Source organism: Rhea pennata, chromosome 27, assembly GCF_028389875.1.
Source record: "Rhea pennata isolate bPtePen1 chromosome 27, bPtePen1.pri, whole genome shotgun sequence".
In the NCBI taxonomy this organism is placed as follows: domain Eukaryota; kingdom Metazoa; phylum Chordata; class Aves; order Rheiformes; family Rheidae; genus Rhea; species Rhea pennata.
Window position 1 is genome coordinate 4,701,069 of NC_084689.1, and position 22,404 is coordinate 4,723,472.

Consider the following 22,404-nt stretch of genomic DNA (forward strand, 5'->3'; position numbering starts at 1 on the left):
CGGCAGATGGACAGCATTTTCTTTTTTTTCAGATTTTTCTTCCTGCTAGCTTCGGAGCTGTGCTATCAGGAGAGCGAATTCTGCTCTTAATCGAAACGTCCGAGCGCAAAAGGAGAGGTGTCCCGGGCTCCCTCCTGGAGGGACGGAGCAAGGTGGCCTGAATCGCGACCAGGGCGTCCTTCCTCCAGGAACGCTGCTAACGGCAGCTCGAAGGGCTTCAGCAAAACCCCTGCAAGAACTCGAGCGCGCTGCGGCAGGTCACCGCGCCCCCGCACCCCGCGCCCCCGCACCCCGTGTCCGAACCCGCTCGGCTCAAGCGGGCAAAGGGCTGCGCGCGCCCTCGGCCTCGTTACCGCCCCAAGCGACTGCCGTGGGACGAGACCGAGCCGCAGAAGCCATCCGAGCCGCCCTAAAACAGGGCTGTCTCGCCGCAGGGCGCCTTCGCCGCAGGCTCACGCGCGCTTCCCGCAGCTCGGCTGACGCGAGCCGACCCAAGCCGCCCTCCGGGCTCGGAGGGCCAGGATCCAGGAGGGCTGCGCCGGGGAGCCCCCGCGCGCCGGGGCATCGCCAACGTGCGCGGGCAAACGCCGTCCCTCCGGCTCTGCTCCGGGGAGGTTGTGCCCTCCGGCAGAAGGGCGGCAGCGAGCCCTAGGCTGGGACAGCGCAGGGTCTTCAGAGGCCGCACCCGCGCTGAGCGCAACGCTCCGGAAAACCAGCGCTGAAAACTAAAAACGATTTAAAACGAGGGTCCGGGCCAGACGCTCCCCGAGCCCAGCAGCTCCACAGCGGATGCCCGTCACCCTCCCGCGGTGGCGCGAGCTCCCGCTGCTGCTCGCCCGGAGAGCAGGCGGTCTCGCGTCGCTGAAAGCCTGGGCAGAGCCGGGCTCTCAACGAAAACCACCTCTCCAGCGCGCTGCTGCCAGCCGGAGACCTGGCACGGAAACCCCCGGCGCCCCGACACGGGCGCCGCGCTGCCGCGACAGCTCGGGGCCCAGCGCCGCCCGCGGTGCTCTCCTCTCCTCAGCGCTCGCCGCGTTTCCAGGCCCCCGTACAATTACGCATTCAGCACCACAACGTATTTCACACTGTATTTCATGCCTCATTTGGCAACAAAATTAATTAAACTTTAAGTCAACACTGAAGGAGTGCAGTACCTTTCTTCCCTCCGTGGCATATATAACTCAATTTGTTTAAGCTAATGCGCTAATCAAGACTTGCAAAATACTCAGGAACCTTGCGGCAGGAGGCAGCCGGGGGCCTGAACGCGCAGCGAGGTGCCGGCTCTCCTCCGCCTGCCCATCCGGCAGGGCCACAAGCGCTTACCCGTTTTTGACTATTTGCAACGGCGCCGTGCCAAAACCGCCCCCCTGCTTCTTACGACACGGTCCGGGGGGGGGGCTGAGCCAGCAACGTCGGTCGCGCCGGGGCGCCCGGCTCTGCGCCTGGCTTTCCTCCCCCTCCCCAGGCCAGCTGGAGCTGGCGGCCCGGGGACGCGCGGTGACGCCCTGCGCCCCAAGCTGCTCCCTCGTGCCCGAACCGCGCGGCCGGCCGCGCTCCGAGGAGGCGGCCGGCGCCGACCGGGGCGCCTGAAAGCCTTCAGCCTGCCGCCCCCTTGCCGTGTTCCCGGCATTTCTCAGCTAGCTGGAGGCTCTGCGAGAGGGCACGACCATCCCGGCCCACGCGGCTGGGAATCCGGCAGGCAGATGTGGGCAAACTTTTTGGCATAGCTCAGACAGCTGCGTCGGCTGCAAGGGTCCCCCCCTCCCCTCCCGCCCCCGGCCTCGCAGCCCGTGCCGGGACGCGCCGAGCCCCCCGCCGCCCCGAGACGCGGAGGCCGCCGGGTAGCTGGGCGGCCGCCAGCGCGTGGGAGCGCGAACCCCTCTGCTCCTGCGGCGGGAGCAGGTAGAACAGGCTGAGCAGATCGGCGAGCCGAGGCTGAAGCGAAGCAGCAGGCAGCCGCGAGCGACCCGGGCGCTACCCGCACCGCAGTGCCCGCGACGCAGCGCGGCGATGCCCGAACCCGCTCCCGGCAGCGTGCCGCGTTCCTCGCGCACGGCTTGGGCTTACGCTGCTCCTAGGGCAGGTTTCCAGCCCAGGCTGAGGTTCGCGTTGATGCGGCCAGATAACCCTCAGTCCCTCAGCTCGCTAATCATGCCACGTTGCTGTCAACAGGCATATTAGCTCGGTTTAGGCAATCATCTCAAATTAACCTCATCTGCTAGGGTATGTGGCATCTCCCCAAAGGGCTTCACCTGCCCGGGGAGTTTAGTCTGTTCTGGTGCACGCAGGTCTGCAGCTCAAGGCACACGAGAAACAGAGACGCACACGGTTTCATTCCTACCGACCAAGAGGAGGTTCGCCCTGACATTTCCTTCTCGCAGCTCAAGTGGTGCCTCCCTGCTGCCCTCCCGTTTGGGAAAAAGTCCTTTGCAAATAACATCATCATCCAGTTGCATTCAAAGGCTGTTCTTGTATTTGGACAGCGTGAGAAAAATCACCTTTAACGGTGATTTTGGGTGCCAGCAAGCAGAGGAGAGGATGCGTTCATCGTTAACGCTGTGGGGAACACAGTGCCAGGCCAGAGAAGAAGTCATCCAGAGTGACAAAATGGCACCACGCATCAAATCGTCTCCTTAAGAGATCCATTTGCTATCTCAAATTGGGGGGGGGGGGGGGAAGCTGAATTCAAATTTGAGAGTTAACTGCAAATAAACGTTAACAACGGCGATGAAAGAGGAAGAGTGACTGGCCACACGCAGGACACGTGCTGCAGTAGGGCACCCTACAGAGCATGCAGAATTTGAAATTAGCAGCACTGAGGTCCAGCAAAAACGCTTGCCAGACCTGCTGGGCCCCTTCCAAAGCCATCTCTTTCCCTTGGAGAGCGCACAATGAGCGTGGAAGGCTTCGAGCCGGGATGCCGAGCCAAACGCAAACTTTCTGCCTGCTCTCATCAGCAGAACGTGATTAGAACGGACGATCGAACGACTACCAAGACAGACAGACAGACCAACCTCCCGGGGCTACTCAGGAGAGGTAACAACCGGCAAAGCCCAGGTTACGCATTCGCTTTTTCCCTCCGGTGCAAGGGTTCAAATCCCAACCCTGCAACAACGTCCAAGGCTCAGGCAACCCCTCCTGAGCAGGACTTGAGGTGGGCTGAGGCAGAGCTGCTGCGTCCCAACATCAAAGCCGAGACTTGCTGCCCTCCAGGAGATCATTTTTAACGAGTCTCTGGCCCTCCTGGGTGAGAGACAGCAGTCTAAACAAGACACTGGCACTAGGCATGCAATTAATACGTAACCACCTGCTTTTATTAAGAAAAGCAGGTGCTTGAAATCATGTAGTTTCTTTTGAAATCCAGCAGGTTCACTCCTAACCCAGCTCATGTCAGTCTTAACCCAGCCAAGGCATGTGATTTCTACATAAGACACGCACATATCATCATAACCCCTAGAACAGGCACAGTTGCACTCGTACCGAGTTGCTTCATCCAGGGAAAGAAGAAAAGCTTGACTGGTAGGAGATAGTTGTACTGCTTTAACTCTACTGGCAAAGTTAGAGCTCTGTGCTTAAACAAGGTCTGTGTCAAATTTGCAGTTTCTAAACAAAAGCTGTCACTTATCTCAGTACAGCTTTGGTTCCCTGGCACCTCCGACATTCCTCAGGCTCTTTCCTATTCCGACTCTCAAACCCAGCCAGGAGAAATCTTCCCCAAAATGGAGGAAGAGCAAAAAGAGACATCCCCCACCCCAAAAAACCCTGCACCCTCCCAGCCCCTGAAGTTAAACACACACGAAATACAGATGACACTGGCAACATGTGAGATCTCTCAACCATAACTAGAGAACCGCTAACGTGACTGTGTAATATTCTCCTCTCTCCAACTGCTGGAGAAATCTGGGGCATTTAGCAAGGCAACTATCGCCCCAACAGCACCATCGCCCGTTCTGGGCTCTTCTCCAGGTTCACTTTCGTGCCAATCAGAAACCTGCTGCACCTCCAGCAAGATGCCCTCCCTCTCAGCCTCGCCTACCCGAACTTAAAATTCGAGAAAAAGAAAATATTTGGAGAGAGCTAAGAGCGAAAAAGGCCTTTGTGTTTCTACTTCGCTGCAAAGACGCAAGGCAAACGGCTGCCAAGGCGGGGAACCACCGGCAGCGGGGCTACGTGCTCCAGAACATACGGAGGCGATCGGAGATGCAGCCGAGGTGTTACGTCGGATTAGCGGAGACAAGCGTGAAGATTTTCCCCTTCCCTTTGTTCCCCTCCACTTGCGATTTCCTGGCAGCCCGCGCTCCCTGCCCCCAGCTACCAAAATGCCCCACTTTCTGGCCATCCCAACTTCTTTTCAAGTCCTCCCTCCTCCGACCCGGTTAACAGGATCAATCCCATAGGGGTGAGGGGGAGAGAGAGGGCAGAAAGTGGAGAAGGAGACCAGGAGCTTCCCAAAACCAAAGCAGAAAACTGTTTAAACCATCTGACTGTAGCATGTGGGAGACAAACTTCACTGAAAGTCCTCCAGGCCTCGTTACTTGAAAGGTTGGTACGCTGGCACCCTCAGCGCGTTCCTGCGAGATCCTCAGCAAGCCGACAGCATCCTCCTACACCACGGGAGCTGTCAGCAGCAGGAATGGAAATGCTTCTCGGGTGTGGAGAGAAGCAAAGGTCTGCAGCGATTTTCTCTTTTCAGGCTGTCAAGATCTCACAGTTTTGCAAATCTGCCCTGTTCAGGGCACGATCTTATTGCTAATGGCTAAAAAAGTCGTTTGATTTCAAAAGAAATGGCCAAGACAATAGGCAGGCAAGTAAATTTTATGCTTTGACTCTTTTTTTTGTTGTGGTGGCTTTTTGTTCAGTGACAGTTCTGCAAGCCTGCTGTACGGGCACGCATACAACTGCAATATAAACAAGCAGCCTGAAATAAGTGCTTTAATGAAAAGTGCCAGTTTTAAATATCAAGTCACATATTGTGCACCTCATGTCTGCCTTTCATCATGTATCAAAATAGCAAGCAAAACCCATCACTCCCACTTGAGCACAAGCAAAACATGTGGGGACTAGAGGCATTTAGGAAGGGAACGTGATACATCCTTACTAATAAAAGCTCCCATTTTCCTCACTATGGTAAATAGTTGCAAATGCCATTCTGCAGGCTGAAATTGCATTATTGACAGCAACATAAACAAGAAATAGAAACACTGTACTTGGCTCTTCGCAACTCTTCCCTTGTAACTGAGCTGCTTTTGCTGCAAACTTACCAGCTCCAAGAGGAGCCAAGGGGCACTTTCTGCAGCCCTGGCGCAGCGGGCATCGAGCTCGCCGCCCCAGCGCGCCGGCCCTTCCACCCTGCACTTTGGATGTTCCTAATAACTGGTTGCACGCACACACAAAATAATTAAATCTTCAAACAGCTAACCCGTAGCACCAATTAAAGAGACCACCTCATCTTTCATACGATTTATTACTTTCAGTGTTGTTGCCACAGGTATCCAAGTTTGAATGTTGTTTCAAGCAGGCTTTCAAAGGGGATACAGAGTCACCTACCTCCAGGGAAAACGCATTTACTTTGTTCAGTAGACTATAACTTAAAATTTGTTGCATGCACCAGCTTGTAACTCTTTGAAAAAACTCCCCAGTTAGCCAGCTTCAAATGTATTTTATGAACTTGCCCCGATCAAAGCAATTCCCTCAACAACTAACTGCATCTTGCAATCTCACTAGCAAAAAAAGAAAAAAGAAAAAAAGAAAAAGAAAGCACCTAACAAATTTTGGGGGTGGAAATCACAGTCCCCAGGAAGGGACTCTCTCCCCCAAAGCCACTTAACTCTCAAGCAAGGGAGCTCCCCTTAGCACAGTGCAAGGAGGAAAAGACATTTAATGGGGAATTCTGCTACTCAAAAGGAAGAAAAAGAGAAGCTATTTTGTTGCAAAGCTTCTATTCCTTGCGAGCAGGATAATCTGGCAGCAGGAGACAGTCCGGGCTCCTATTTCAATAGGGCGCCAACCTGGCAACGCGCGCGCTCGTGCCGATGCTGAGCGAAGACGGTTGCCCGCTCTCTGCATTCGACGCAGATGCAAAGCGCCGCCAGCGAGCCGTGCAGGGAGGCCGGGACGGCCCGGCGAGGCATTACCTCACCCAACCATTTGTCTCGGGTTTATTTCCCTGCTCCGCGTAGCCCCAACTCCTTCGACGAAGCACAAGGCGCAGCCGGCGCGCCGACCCTGCCGAAACCTCAGCAGCCATCACGCGTTCCCGCGCGAGCCCCGGGGCCGCTCCGAGCGGCGGCCGCGGTGCCAGTGCCTGGGCTGGCAAGGAGACAGCAAAGCTTCCTCGCCTCCTGCCACTCCGGCTGTCTTAATGCCAATTAAAAATGGTTATTTCCATGTGAAGGGCAGCATGTGCGGTTTCCTGCTAGACGCACAGTTTAATTGAAGTGTGCTGAGAAGGGAGGGGAGGAAGGGGGAGTTTGTTTCTGATCGGATTAATCATCTCTGAAGTATGGTATTTTTTTTGGGGGGGGGGATGGAGTAACAATTTTACATGTTTTGCTACTGCAAATAACAGAGTTTAGCACGGGGACACCAAAACCGCAGCCTCGAAGGACGGGGACAACAGGCATACGCTGAGCGCGTTGGCTAAAATAAAATACCAGCAGCACAGAACTTGGCTTACCCTGGAAAACACTATCTGCAGCTCAAAGCCCCAGGAAGACCAACTTTCCTGTGGTGACCTATATGTGCTATAAATGCTGCAGACATGGTTTGCATGACGTAAGCTTCATCCTAGCGGCAATTGTTGGGTTTCTCCTTGCCAAGAAAACGCAAAGCGGAGGTGCTGAATTGTCCATAGGCCTGGATAGCTAAACCAGTTTCTCCCCAGTGCATTTAAGGACAGAAATGAGGGAAGCAGCGACAACGTTTAAAATAAATCCCAGAGACAAATATAAAAGCAAAGAGATCTCAAAGCTGGAGGGCCTACATTAACACTTTGCATTTTCCTGGCCTGGAAGAGAGAAACGGTCCCCCTTGCAAAGAGGCCACCCACACAAGCACCAGCGGCCCAGCCAGAGGCGGCCAAGGCAGTTATTAACTGGGATTTGAAGAGGATTCAAATTTGGGACAGTTTTATCATTATGGTTTTCTAGTAGCACTGTTTTAAATTACTGCAGTTACCTTATTTACCAGCTGGACTTTGGAAGCAAGAATCTTATCTTGCCAAATAGGGTATTTTGGCTGAAAGTCAGCAGGGTCACTACCTTGCTCTTTTCACTTCTAACTTCCCCTAGGGAGGAAAGAGTCTCAAGTTAATAGCTCCTCTAAAGGGGAAAAAATAAAAGCTACAAGCTGCCCTAGGATTTCCCCAAGGAGGAGGGAGATGAATAGCAGGAGGGTTATGAATGCATGCTTCCAAGGGTGGGTAGAAGCATAAAACACCAACTTTTCTGGCACAAAAGACAACATCAATTTATTATTTGGGGGTTATTTCAATAAATCTAATGAGATATTTGTGTTATAGTACACACAATTGGGCTAAGAGTCAAGAGAATCAGCGTTTGCTTCTCCTTTCTGAGCAGAGGGACAGCAGCGGAGGGGAAGCACTGCATTATTTTATCTTGGATATGGGACACCAATTGACCAGAAGCATTCGAAAACCACTAGACACATTAGAGGCGAAATCTGGCCCTTCCTGCCTGGCAAGGAGATTTAAGGAGCTAATCTCCAGGTCCAGATTACAGAGTGGCTGCAAGGCGCTCTGCTCCCTCGACAAGTCTAGGTCCCCAAATCCAAAGACCATCTGCTCTTCGCCCTCTGACCACGTTAGGGCTGGTGACAATTCAAAGCAAGTTTTGAGCCGGCTGGCGAGCTATGCCTTTGGAGACGAACCACTATCCGATTGCAACTTGCTGTCAATTGCTAAATTAAGCTAAACCAAAGTCAGCAAAGTATGAAAGCAACCACTCACCACTAAGACCTAGTTTACAGACACTTTGGATCCTTGAATAGATGCAAAGCAGCCATGTACACAGCACGTCTTAACATCTTACTGCAGTTCTTCCTCCAGGCAGCCAAAATCAACCTTTGGACATCCAAGACCAGAAGAAAGCCACAGATTTGACAAGAAAATGAAATGTTCCCCTCAATCCCTAAAGGTGAGGCTAGAGGCAACTGGCCGAGGGCATAACTGCTGGAAGCCGCTGCCGGAGCAAACCGTTTCCCTTAAATCATGCCCTGAGCTGCATTTCCAACCCAGGATGCCCGTTTGCTGGACGGGAGAACCACACCAGAGCCCCAAGCCCAGGACAGCGGCGGTTGTGTAACTTCTCTAACGTGGTTGTATAATATCAGGCCGCTGTTTTTATGAACTGCTCACAGCCAGACTCAAAAAACAGCAGCCTGGAGGAAGGGTGGTGTCAACATTACCTTTCATTCACCCGAAAGAAAGGGGGGGAAAGACTAAAAGGAAAAAAAAAGAAGAAAAAAAGAAAAAGAGACAATTTTGCATCTTCTCGGCTGCCGTGCAGCGGAGGGGGGTCCGGTCACGGGTCTGGCTTTACCATCCAAGCCCTGTTCCAGGCTCTGTTTGTTGGAGCTGGCCAGCTCTATAAATCAAGCAGCCAAGCCAGCCTCCGAGCAGGAAATGAATTAATGCAAGCTTGCTCCAGTACTATTCTCTCGCTAGCGTGTAGTGTGTCTTTGGTGGATTATTTTAACAGCAAAAGTCTCAGGCACATACGCACACAGGAACATTCACTAAAGAGATCAGCTTCCATCTGGGTTAACTGGAGAGTTTTCTCCCCTTGAATTTCCTCCTTTCTCTCCAGCGCCCACTCAACAGCTTCCCTCCCTGTAAAAATGTTTGTTCGAAACCATTTTGACATGCAGCTAAACAGCCAGATCTGAAAGCTTCGAATTTCACCGAAAAGAAAGGGCAGGAGCAGGGGGAGCGCAGGCAAGAAGACCCCTCTCCAACGTGTCTCCTGCCAGTTTACCCAAGAGCTGCCCCCAACACGCTGCAGCATCAGCGCCATCGTCCCAAAATCCCACCCGGGTCCCCCGGACGCTGCGGACACCCCTCACGCGGTGCCCAAGGGGATGCCCGCTGTCACGACGAGCGTGAGCAGCAATTCCTCAGCTCCATACAACCTCCCCGTGCCTCCAGGCCAAACCTGTCTGCTTGCCAGAGCAAGGGAACCGCCGGCTTCACGCGGCCCGCAGTTTCCCCAAACGGTTCGAGTTAGCCCAGGGTAGAGAAGGTCAAGTTTTAACCGCCCGCAAAGCATCAGTGCGTTTCAGCAAGAAGGGCAAATTAACCGAACTTCCTGCAGGTCGGGGACAGCAGAGCAGCCTGCGCCAAGAGCAGCCCAACACGCAGCCCAGGCTTCCCTGGATATCAATGGCCCGGCACGGCCAGGGAATTTGCCACTTTGGCCTCAAATTAATCAGTGCTGCGCTCCCAAATCTGACACTTAAAGCTATGCACCCTTCTGAGTTTCCCGTCGCAGTCAGGGCAGCAGCCCGTCCCTTCTTCTTCCCCCTCCAGCTGCATCCACAGCGATTCGGCTGCATGGCCGATAAAGCCGAATTTCACCAATGTCTCCCTTCAAAGTCTTTGGGCACTGGAGGAATTAACCACCCAGGAATTAACCACCAATGAAGGGTCTTCTCAGTGACGTACAGCAAAAGTCTTCCAGGATGTACGTCTGCAGACACATGTTCACCTAAGCAGCTTAAGAGGACAGCGCTGACTGTCTGTTCTTAGACCGCTTCAATCAGAGCTGCAAGGCAACAACCTTCAGCTCAGGTAATGACTTCTTAATTGGAGACAGATCAGCAAAAGCAACTCTGCCTACCCACAGACATGTGCAGCAACAAGAAAAACATCTTTATGCAGAGTAACAGTAGCAGGTCACCACCATAAAAACATGTAACACCACATACCTAGAGAAACCCCTCTGTTTGGATCTTTGAAGTAAATACAAATTTATTGCAAGAAACATTACACTGTTAAGACAAAAAAAAATTAAGATGACAGTACCTGATCCTCCAAACTGAGTGCTCGCTAGGGTCGTGGGTCTGTTTTTTCCATTAGCCACTGGCAGGGGAAACATCTAGAAAAACAAGAAGATGAGAGAGAAGGGAAGAGAAAAGAGATTTCAGTATGTTAGTTTTGCTGTGCTGCTGTAAAGGGGGTCAGATCAAGGAGATGGGGGGGGGGAAGGGAGGGACAAGAAGCACTTTATTGATGCAAAAAACTTTCCTCTCCTCGTGTCCCTGCTATATAGATCAGCTGCAGAAGGGACAGGAGAGCGGTGCAGCTGTGTGCTAATATACACACACATTCTTACACGCATAAACACAGCACGTCTGGTTCCTTAGGTGCAACGGAGAACGCTCCAAGAAGTATCATTACTGCGGTCAAAACCAACAGTTTTCTTTCCTAACTTTTTCACAGAGGCCCAGACTCGAGTATGCCCAAGAGGCCACGGAGTAAGGTTGACTTCATTCATAAAAAGCTAGTGCAGAGACCGCAGCACCCAAAGACTACAGCACCCAGCGAAGCTCATTTTATCCCTAAAACCCTCAGCACCCAAGGGGTGCTGCGTCCCGTTCCCACGTCTCTCCCAGGCCCGTCTCCAGCACGGCTCTGTGCCCGGGGAGGGCTGGGGCTGCCTGCAGGCTTCCAGCTGGCCAGGACAGGGATGACTAAATTACACTCCCTCGACGGTCGACCTCAGCGCAGGATGCTCTACGCCAGCTCCAGACGAGCGCTCCTCCTTGGGAGGGACAAACCCCACAGACCAGCTTCCCAACGCTGTCCTTCGGGGGCTACGGGATTGCTAATGCAGTGAACAGGCTGCAAGAAGCTGGTGGGAGAAGCTTGGCTAAGCGCACCATTTTTTGACTCACGATTAGAAAGATTAACATATTTTTATAGTATCAGTCATTCTGGCTACTTGTTTGCTCCCCTGCTGCAGCTACAGTATCACGGCTAATCTTCTTCTGCCAGGGAGCTTCCTCCAAAATACTGCATACCTAGTGAGCTAACCTGTATAAATATTTTTAATATAAGTTGGGAGGGTTTCAAAAGCTGTTATTTAAAAATTTATATGCACCTGCATGCAGCAGAAAAGAAAACCAATTCTTCTGCACAAAAATGGAGCTCTAGCCAATAAAACAACTGGTGGGAAAACGCTTAGTAAATTAACATTTTAATATCCTTTTACTACTCAACTCAAGATACTTTCACCACCAAGTCATTTGAATTTTTATTATTTTTAGCTGTGCAATGTCTGAATAACCCAAAAGTTTAATGCTTTGAAGATTAAACAATGTAATGGCACAAGAGCCTACAGAAATGCAGCATTTCATGCCCTGACATAGCCGATGTCTGGCTGTGGTCACAAACATTCCTTTGCACAAAACCGTCTGCCCAGCTTTGTTTTTACAAATGCTGGGGAGAAAAAAAAAAACACACTTAAATGTGGCAGAGATGCAAAGAGAGCAGTTAAGCAACCAACTGCCACTTAAAAAGCACACAAATTTGCAATTGTGTATCTGAACGGACACAATTTTTGCGTGTGCGTGTGCTTAAATAGACGTGTAAACAGCGTGCAAGCGTGCATCCCTGCATACGGAGAAGTCATTCCCACCAACAGCAAACCTGAAGACACCTGGCTCCCAACTCACTCGCACCCTGCTCCTCCTGCCAGCCCCCGGCCGCAACATTGCGTCTGTCCACACGCGCCACCGGATGCGCAGCACCCACGGGTGCTGCCGGGGCAAACCCCGAGCAGCCGCTGCCCACCCAGCTGCCCGGGGGCGCGCTGGCGGCCAAGCCCCCGTGCTCCTGCCCGCGGGGCCGTGCGTCGCGAGCGGGCTCCGCAGCTATTCGAGCCGTCACCGAATAAGTCGTTTCCTCAGGAAGTCGGGCTAGAAAACAAAAACAAACCCCGCGATGCTGAAGACCTGCGAGCCACCTTCCTCTGCAGCGCCGCAGAGGGCTTCGTTTTGCAAAGCACGGACTTGTTTTCCGCAATGACCTCTGAAACTGCTAAAAGCGAAGTTTGTGTCGCTCATCCAGCCCGGCTCATTCTCCCTCCCCCTTTGTAAGGTAGGGAAGAAGATTAAGTGAAGTGGCCAGAAAACCCCTTTCCAAGCGGTAAGAGGTAGTTCTGCATACACAAGTGCAGTGGGGTGGGATGTACAAACATAACGGTACCAAAGAGCAAAAAGAAAGAAAAAAAAAAAAAAAAAAAAAAAAGCAGCACCATGACTCTTTTTCACAAGCGTTTCTGCTTAATACTTGCTGATGCCGAAAAACCCGGGGTTCGCCTTGCAGACACCAGCGGAGCGGATGACCGGCTTTGTTCCATTGTGCAACGAGCACTTTCCACTTCTGCAAACGCGGGGTCCCCCCCGGCCCGCGGCCCCGCTCCCCCCCCTCCCCGCCGGCTTTCGGCAATCCCCAGCGCACCCACGCGCCCGGGCCCCGAGCGAGGGATGCCCTCCCCACCTCTCACCTTCACCCGCCTCCGTCTGTTTTGCGAGATATTTTGAGACTGATGTAACACCTTCCTGTTCTCACTTCCAAAGGAATTAAAGCATAACTGACCCCTTTTCCACATCAAAGCGAGCCGAGACGCTCGAGCGGCGTGACATTTGAGGAGAGGGAACCCCGGGTTACCGCTCGCTTCAATAAAGACTCCAAACATATTTATCACCCGCGAACTCCAGGAAGTGTTTCGTTTTTTTGCTGCCAACTTGTTTTTCCACCGTGGTGTGGGCTGCAGTCGAATTGGTTGCGCTGCGTCGGGGAGCAGGGCGCAAGTCATATATAAAGCGCTCCCTGCCTTCGTTACCTTCGGTCGCTCAAAATCAAAGTTCACCCACCCACTGCGAATTTCCTCTCTGCTTTTAAACCCAACTTTAAAAATAAACGGGGGGGGGGGGGGGGGTAAACTGAAGAACTGGCATGCACCGGAGGGACCCAGGCACGGAGCGTCTGAGAATTTGTAATTGGGTCATTACTTGTCCTTTGCTGGATTTGAATAATGTAGATTTAAGTGGTTATGTAAAATCCCCCATCTTAAGTCTCTGTGTATAGTTTCTCAAGTAATGCCTCCGGTCTCCCCTTACAGCTGACAACAACTTATGTGCATCCTCATATCTGTATTTCCCCTCCTCTTTCCCCAAAGAATTAATTCTCCTCCTTTCCTCCCAGATTAAGAGATACAAATCCAAAGTATGTAAAAATCCCAACACATGCACTTGCCAATGGCAGGTTAAACCTAAGAGGCCCTGTGTTTTCAAAAGCAAATCCATAAGCAAGAAAGAGAATTTGCCAGACACAAATAACAATATCGAGCAACATTTCATTTATTGTGTACTTCTACCAGTACATCAGTGTTTTCAAATTAAATAGCTGTTCTCACTTCCTCTGCTCTTCCACCTCATATGCTCCAGGCTGAACCAACCCCAGGCCTGAGCTCCAAACCTGAAATCTATTTTGCAGCATGAAAAGCATCCAGCTGTTAATTTGGGGGAGAAGAGGGAATTCGACTCAATAAACTTTGCCAGCAGGATATGTTATATGCGTTCATTCAAGACAGACCTTCCTGACTACAGCCCCAAACGTCCACCGAGGTGTAAAGCAAACTTTACAACCGCTTCACTCTAAACAAAAGCAAGAGTTTTATCATGGAAATGCAGGCGCTACTCCTTGGCTGGAGCAGGGCATATGGCACTGCTTTAGCAATATTCAGCATTTCAGAAGTAGCAGGAGTGAAGACAGAAGGAGCTCTGGCAAAACCGAGAGCTGCTCAAGCCCAGCTTGTTTGTAACGCAGCGTTAGAAAGCTTTGACACTTTGGGTTTTACCCCTCATTCGGCGGCTGGAGCCGCAAGGGCCAGCACGCAGCAAGAGCAGTCGCTTGCAGAGAAACCAGGCTGCAGGTCCTACGCGATTGCTCAAGCCCCTGCCTACACTGCAACTTCTCGCTGAGTTAGAAAGCCACTATGACAACTAGCATCCCCGCAGCATATGGTTAATACTCTGCTAATAATCATGGCTGTTAACAGTATTTCACTTCTGCCAGAGACCTAGGCTGGCACACAGCCGCTTCCTCCTATCTAGCTTGGCAGGCTCCTTCTGCGGCACGGACAGGGCCTCCAACCTTGCGTTTCAGCGCCAGGGCTGCTCCCTCCTTTCTCCTGGCTCCCTTCGCACGCCAGCGTCCCGGCTGCCCTCTCTCCCTACGCGCCCCCAAGCCTTCTCCGACATCTGCCCCGAGCTTCCCGCGACGCACAAGCACCGGCAACGCGGCACGGCCAAGACCGGGGTAACTGCGCCACGTTCACGTGACCCAGCATCTCCCAGCGTACAAAAAAAAAATGCACATCTCAGTGCAGCTCTCACTGTACTCATACTATACCTACATATATAACCTCAAAAACAGACAACTGTGGGCCAAAGAATAACACAGCAAAACCGAAGTGTAATAAAAAGGTTAAGCCGGCAACGCAAATCAATAAATGGGATGTCTTCTTGAAAGCTCTCTTCCAGATTTGCAAGCCCTTTCTGGATTACTGCCACAGAGCAGTGGTGAAAGAAAGCTTACAAATTACCTGTACTTTGGGGCAATTATAACAGGTAATTTGTTCCGAAGTAGAGGTAAGCGCTCTGCTTTGCACACCCCAAAGCAGTGATCAGACTACATAACTGGGTGTTTGGCTCCGGCTCACTTAAATGCACATTACAGATTCCTTTGATTTTCACCCTTATTGGCAAATTACCTCGGCACAAAGTTCTGGATGAGTGCTTTGCAGTTCAATAACTACCCAATTTATTTATTTATTAAAGATGGCATGAGTCTTTCTTTGCCAGGCTATAAGCCCAATTTATAGCATCTCATACAGCCTTGCCCTTCAGTGACCCCACAAACTCATGTCTGCCTAGGCATCCTATTATGGCTGAGACTTAAAATCCACTCCCTGCACAGCAGAGCACAGCACAGAGCTGGACCACAAACTACCAGCGGCTGAACATTTTTTCCCCAGAAAAAAGGAACTGAAATACTGATCTGAAGCAAACGCTTCTGGACTCTCTAGTCTTCTCTCCTATCGACTGTCCTGAAGAGAACCCAATGCACTACTCCTGCTTATTCAAATAACAGTATAAATATACTTGATAGAGAGCTTTGTGGTCAAAAAGCCTTCATCCCAAAGACGCAGGGACAGCACCCCATGTAGCAGCCTCTGTGACATTCCCACACTGTGCATAACAGGTTTGCAATACCAGCATGAACACTGTCTACTAGCTCTACATTTTAGCATTTTCTAGGAGATATGCTAATATTCCCTTTATGCAAACTCAGGGGAAGGGTGTGCATGTGCAGAGAGGAGGGTTTGTGAAACAGATCTGGCTCAAATCCAGACTGCGTTGGAGCCCATCGGCCAATTTATCCTGGAGGGAACGTCTTCGAATCATTTGCTGGCAAATGACATTTGCAGGCCCTGATCCTGCAAGCAACCGCCCCCAGTGCTGCTGCCGAATACGTAAGCTTTATATGAATACAGGACAAATTCTGGTCATTCTCCAGGTTTTCACCAACATAAAAGAGCTGGAATCGAACCCAAATTCAACCATTAGCTGTAGATCAACCTCCAAGAACAGAAATGTTCATGTAGAGAGGGAACAGGTCAGGAGCTCCCTAGGGAACGCAACTCTGCGAGCATGCAAATGAGGATGGTTCGTTAATTTTGAAAATATAGTCTCGGGTTTTTGAAAGCTCCAAACAGTGAGAGGGATTTGATTTTTTTTTTTTTTTTCCCTAAGAAGAAGGAAAAAACAAAGAAAGACAGGAGCTACTGCAGTCCTGAACCGGGAGCAGATTATGGATTACTGACCCAAAGCGCAGTTCAAAACCTGGCACTCTCGCATGTACAAGACAGCAAGCTCCAGGACTCCTGCCAAGCGGCAGAACCTCTAAGATGAGAGAGGAAAAATAACCACACGCTGCTCCCCAGTGAACCCTGAATGTATTTCTATTTTTAAAAGCACACTGTCACCGCAGTCCCCCTATCAACTGTAAAACGTATTACTTAAAAAACATATATATACACACACATATATATTATAAATATATATATAGCTGTTAATTTAACAAAACCAGCCTCCCCACCGAAGCTGAAAACTAGAAGAATTCATCCTCTCTCTCTGCAGACAGGATCGCTCTAACGTGGGACGGTGAAGCACCACCACGAAGCCTTCCTGCCTCTCCACGGAGTGGTACAAGCCCCAGTCGTACAAAAAGGTTTATTCCCCCACTGCTAACCCTCCGCACCCAGGGGTGCAGCAGAGCTGCCGAACTTCAGCGCTCCTTGCAGAAGTACCAGGCCCAAGGAGAGCGGGTGTCCCCAGCATTGCTACTCTCTCCTCCTCCACTTTATTCTACTCCCTTCTTCACCATGGGACAGTAAAATCGGCTCGCAGGGGGCTGCAGCCCTGCACCGGGTGACCCGGGACCGCCCAGGTCCGCAGCTGCCTCGCTAGTAGTTATTCCTCCTCGTGGAGCTGTTTTCTCTATCTTCACAGTTCGTTTGCTTATCTAGAAAGCAAGACACATACTCCCAGCGCCATGAGGGTGCAGCACACCGCAGAGGAACCATACAAAGTTATTTTCTTTCGAACATAAGCTCCCCCTTTCCACAAGCCACCTGCCAAGTGTGCCACAAACACACAATTTACACCGCGCGGTGCGTTACCGACTATGCTAAGGACTAGCCCTTACTCTGCTATGGTAAGAAGGGACTCCTCTTCCCCCCGAGAGGCACGCACTTTCGGGGCAAACTCTCAGGCTTTGCTACTTTAAATGCAACCAAAGGCTTCCAGGATTGAGAAGAGCAGAATTCGGGGAACAAAAGCGTCTGACTCTTGCCAAAATAATGCACTGGAGAGGGCAGACAAATTTCCAAATGAGATAAAATAACCGATAGGAACAAAAGTTTAATAGTCTGGATCTGGGAAGAGGAAAAAAGCCCGATTAATCAGCTGTGACTTCAGTCACATCTTTGCATTAGTTTTGTATCCACGGCTTCAGGAGCTGTTATCAGGCCACATCTCGCCGTGAGTGTTTAAACAGAGCGCAGACAACCGCGTTACATTTCCAGAGAATTTCCCATCCTCTCCACACCCCCCCCCCAAAAAAAAAAAAAAAAAAAAAAAAAGGAAAATCTCTCTGCACTCCTCGAGTGAGGAAACCATCCGCATTTGAGGGGAAGGAGGGGGGAGAGGGGAGGAGAGGAGGGGCAGAGGCTTCGCTTCAACTCGAAAATAAACAAGTTGCAGCGCATGTGCCCGCACACAAACACACAAGGCACATCTGAAAGCCATCGCGGCCCATTTCCAGGCTCGCGTTTCCTCCCTCGCGCAGCTCCGCAACGCTCGCAAGCCAAGCCAAAGCCCGGGGCCCTTTAAAGCCCCCTCGGCCGCGCTCGCTTACCATGCTGAAGTCCAGCAGGTCACTGAGCTCTTTGTCTGTCCCAACTGCAGCCATTCTCTGCTGCTGCTGATTCATACTCCCACAGCCTCAACGGTGGCAGTCCTGCAGAAAGCGAGGGGGAGGGGAACAGAGATTTTAATGACTAGAGCAAACTGCCCACCCCATCGATGAATATTAAAAAAAAAAAAAAAAAAAAGACAGAGAGAAAGGAGGAGGGAGGAAAGAAAAAAAAAAAAATCCTTTGCGTCTCTCCAGCATCCAACTTCTCCTCCGAGGACACAGCCAAAGTCCTCACATAGCACCCAGAGGCAGGAACAAGCGCTCTATTGACCAGACACACTTGTATGTTAGTTTTTTTGCTGCCAATTCCACTAGTTCGGGCCAATTCTGTTCCTGGCGTGCGGCGAATGAAAAAAAAAAAAAAAAAAAGGAGAAAAAAAAAAAAAAAAGAGTCAACTCATTTATCAAAGGGTTCAGGCAAGTTATCACTCAGGCGCTTGTCTGGCTCGGCTTCGCCCCCTCTCCTTCCCCCATGCTCGCTCCCCGCAGGAGGCTCTCTTGTCCTCGCCTAGTTTTCTTTAAAAAAAATAGAAAAAAAAAGTCTGATTTTATGCCTTTTTGCCGGCAGTTGCAGAGCACCTGCAGCTTCTTTTTGAGAAAGACTGAATTTAGGGATGTCCAGTAACTTCAAAAAGCCATACCATACCTAGTGGGAACCGATCCTCTCCCCCCGCCGCCCCAAAAAAGGACTGGGGGGGGGGGGGGAAATATATATATTGTCTTCAGAGGGTATTGCAAAAATACAGCCCTCCAGGAAACCTTGCAAGATAGATAAATATTATTCTTCCTAATTTTACAGATTATTTTTTTTAAGGGAGATTGATCTTTTTGGCTAACTCACTGTGATAGAAAAATATTTCTTTGGGAGGGAGGAAAAGAGGCCTGGGATGAGATAAAAGATTCCTTTTTTTCCTCTATCTTTTTTTTTTTTTTTTTTTTAGGAGCTCATTCATGGTTATAAAGGGCAGCTGGCCAATAAATTTAACTCATTAATCATAAAACCTAAAAAAAAAAAATAATAATAATAGGAGAATTGCGTTTGTTCCAAAGCATTTGTAGGCTGTGCCGGCTCAGCCATCACATTTCAATGAAGTTTTTAAAAAAAATAAAAACCAAAAAATACCCGAAAAACAACAAAAAACCGTTGAAATCAGCCCAGCATGTAGAAACCCTTTGCCACTATAAAAAAAACAGCCAGGGGATTTTTTTTTTTTTTTAAGCCCTTTTCTTTAAGTGTCAGCAATGCATCCGGCAATTATTTTTAAAGCAACTTTACCAACCTGGCTTGCTCCCCCCCCCCCCAGCAGCCCTCGGCCCTGCCTCGACGGCCCCGCGGGGGCCTGGTGGCAGAGCCCCTCCCCGGCTCCGGGCACCCCGAGGAACCCCGGCGGCGCGGGCGAAAAGGGAAGGGCGACAGCGGCGGGGCCGGGGCGGGGGGGCCGCATCCCTGGAGCGGTTCCCCCCCCCCCCCGCGATGAAACCAGAGCGGCCCCAGACAACCGCGGCCCTCAGGGGAGACCCGGAGCCACGGGCAGCTCTCGCAAAGCCCCCGGACAAGTTTAATACGCTCAAAATATTCAATATACTTTTCTTCTTCTCTCTCCCCCCCCCCCCAACCACCATTTTTAACTTCAAATTAGCGTCCCAGGAAGCAAAAGTCCTGCCCTCGCCTCGCGACGAAGGCAGGGAGGGAAGGTTTGCTTCGCTCGCCGGCTTCCAAAACACAAAGGCCGCTCACAACTTGACCCGGCGCGGCCGGGGGCCCACGGGCGGCCGGGCCGCGCTGCGCCGCGCTGCGCCGCGCCAGCCGGGCTGAGCCGAGCCGAGCCGAGCCGGGCCGGGCCGGGCCGGGCCCGCGCTGGCCCTCGCGGGGGTTCTGCGCCGCGTGCCAGCGGAGGAGCCGCGCTCGGGCTAACGCGCAGCAGATGTTCGCTCGCCGCCCCCCCCCTCCCCCCCCCTTTTCCCCGGCGCACTTCAACCTGAGACATTCGAGTTTCTTCCACCAGAGCCGAGCTGCACCTTATTGCCTTTGGACAAAGGCTCCTCACCACCAGCCCTACACTCCTCCCCCACCCCTTCCCCACTCCCTCCTTTCTGTCTCCTCCTCCTCCTTCCTCCAAAGCCCTTTCCCAAAACTCCAGACACGGCCTACAAAGCCCTGCTGCTCCAGCCCCCGGCCGGCGGGCCCAGCTCGCCCCGGCCCGGCCGCCGAGCCGGCCCCCGGCACGAGCCCGAAGCCTGCGGCGGGGGTCCCGCGGGGGAGGGGCAGCCCCGGCGGCTCCCCCCCCCCCCCCCCCCCCGCCAAAGGTCCTTGCGGCGGTGGTGAGGGGTCCCCCAGGCTGTGGGGAGGGGGCCAAAGCAGGCTGCCCCAGGCCGATCGGCCAGGCCGAGACAGCTCGCCCTCCCCCCTCCTCCGCCCGGAGCCGGAGGGGGGGGGGGGGAAGGGGCCGATGCAGGCCATACCCACCCCCCGGTGCTTCAGGCCATGGGGAGGGGGGCCAAAATTGCCCCCCCCCCGCAAAGGTCTTCCAGACTGGGGTCGGGGGGGGGCGAAATAGAGCCCCCTCGGGCCGGGGGGAGAAGGTCGGCACAGGCTGCCCCCTCCTCCCTCCCCCAACTCCATCCGTGCCCCAGCAGCAGCAGCTGGATCCAAGGCCTGGGAGGGGGAACGATGAGCCCCCCCCCCGAGCCCGCGGCCCCCCCAGCCCGCAGCAGGGATGCACCGGCCCGGGACCCCCCCCCCCGCCCCTGGGCACAAAGGGGCCCCCGAGCCGGTGCCCCGCAGGGAGGCAGCGACCGCTGGGGCAGCGCTGAAGTTTGTAGCGGTGCAGACGGGAACTGAGCCCCCGGCCGGGGGCGGGGGGGAAGCGGGGACCCCTCAGACGGGGCGCGGGCCCCATCCGCCAAGATAGGGACCCGTGAACGCCCCCCCCGGGGCTCCCCGTCCCCCCCCCCCCCCGCGCGGAGCCCGTGCCCCGCAGCGGCGCCGCCCCCTCGGCTCCCCGGCAAACTTTGCCGAGCGGCGGCAGCGAGCGGCGCCGCGGACAATAGAGCGGCCCGGGCGCGGGGCCGCCCCGGCCCGCCGAGGCACACGCGTACCCCGGCGCGGCGGGCACCCGAGGGACAGCACCGTGTGTCCCCCCCGCCCGCCGCCGGCCCCTTCCCGGCCGCGGCGCCGCTCCGAGTTCGCAGCGGGGACAATAACTCGGCGGCCCCGGTGCCATGCGCGGCCGCCGGCGGTGGCAGGTCCCGCGGGCGGGGGGGGGGGGGGGGGCGGGGGGTGTGCTTGGGGAGGGGGGGGGGCAGCTTGCCCTCCACCCGCTGCCTGAAGTTTCCCGGCGCAGGGAGCGAAGCGCGGGGCGGCGGCGGGGGGGGGGGGGAAGCACCGGGCCGCCGCGGGGCGAAGTTTCGCAGCAGTTCCGGGAGCGGGGGGCTCCGCCGTGACCCTTAGCGCCCGCGGCGCGCAGCGGGCAGCCGGCGGCAAGAAGCGCCCAACATCCCCCCGCACCCATCCCGCACCCCCGCAACGGCGGCCGGCTGGGAAGTTTTATATATATATATATATATATATATATAGATGTGTAATATATATATATATATATGCACACATTTTTTTTTGTTTACCTTTTCCGGGGCACAAACGCATCCAAAGTGCGTGCGCGGGGGAGGGGAAGCGCATGAAAGTCCCCGGGGCGCGGCGGCGGGGGGCTGCGGCTGCCTGGCGCGGCGGCGGCGGCGGGCGGCGGCCGCGGCGCCCTGGGGCCGGCGGGCGGCGGCGGCGGCGCCTATTGTTCTCGCAGCCGCCGGCGGATACAATGTAGCGAAGCGGCGCGTTCGATCCGGCCCGGGCGGCGCGTTCGATCCGGTCCGCCCCGCGCGCCAGCGCGCGCCCTCCCTCCGCCGGCGCGCGCCGGGCCCTAGCGCCGCCACTGCTGCTGCTGCTGCCGCCCCATGGTCCCCCCGCGGCGGCGGCGCGAGACGCGGTGACCCCCCCCCCGCCCCCTCAACACCCTGCCCGGCGTCCCCCCCCCCCCCGCCGTATCCCTCCGCCGCCGCCTGCCCAGCTGCGTGGGGAGGGGCGCGGGGGGGGGGGAGTGTATAGGGAGGGGGGCGGCGCTGCCGTCGGGGCCCCGCGTCGCCGTTTCTCTCCCCCTGCTCCCTCCGCGGGTGCCGCGCGGGGGAAGGAGCAGGTGAAGGCCGGGGGGGAGCACCGGCCCGCCGGGGAGGGGGAGGGGGGCAGCACCTGTTGCAGCGGGACATGCCCCGACGGGAGCCCCGGCAGCGCCCAGCCGCGGTGTGGGGAGAAGGGGAGCCCGGAGGGAGGGGGCCGCGGGGGGGGGAAGGGGTGGAGCCCTGCGGGGCGGGGCGGAGCGGGGGCAGGGGGACTATGTTTTCTGGCGGAGGGGGACGGGCGGGTGCGCGCTGCGCGGCCGCGGAGGGGCGGGGCCCTGCGGGGCGGGGCGGGGCGGGGGCCATGACGACATGGGAGCACCGGGAGATGGAATGATAAGGGCCGCGGGGCAGCGTCCAACGGGAGGGCCCCGAGGCCTCGAGTGGCAGGCGGGGCGGCCAACCGGAGCGCGCTCTGCCCTCCGTGCCCCGCTCCCTCCGCCCGCGGAGCCGCGAGGCTCGGGCGCTGCAGGGGCCAGCGGCGGTTTTGCTGTTTCACGTCGCCGCCCGCACTGGCTGCTCCGCCGAGGGGAGCCCCGACGGGGCGGCCGGGCCGGGCAGGCTCCAGCCCCGCCCCGCAGCCCTCGGGGCAGGGAGTGCGGCTCGGCGCCGCCCGGGGCGGCCGGCTCTGGCCCCAGGGCCACCCCGCGCCCTGTCCCCACTGCTGTGCC

General features: G+C 54.6%; 1 protein-coding gene across 12 annotated transcripts in view; it reads right to left on the bottom strand.

Moving 5' to 3' along the window:
- TCF3 (transcription factor 3) overlaps window positions 1-21,286 on the bottom strand; it is a 77,783-nt gene extending 56,497 nt beyond the window's left edge. For 10 of the 12 annotated variants that reach the window (XM_062596301.1, XM_062596306.1, XM_062596305.1 and 7 more), the window contains exons 1-3: window positions 21,188-21,286; window positions 17,504-17,605; window positions 10,040-10,112 (exon numbers count right to left, since the gene is read on the bottom strand). In XM_062596301.1, coding sequence (XP_062452285.1) covers window positions 10,040-10,112; window positions 17,504-17,578 — 148 coding nt within the window. In that variant the 5' untranslated portion in view covers window positions 17,579-17,605; window positions 21,188-21,286. Of the gene's footprint in view, window positions 1-10,039; window positions 10,113-17,503; window positions 17,887-21,187 lie in introns of those variants that run through there. The other 2 variants (XM_062596314.1, XM_062596313.1) reach the window with 1 other exon arrangement.
- Window positions 21,287-22,404: the final 1,118 nt, after the last annotated feature.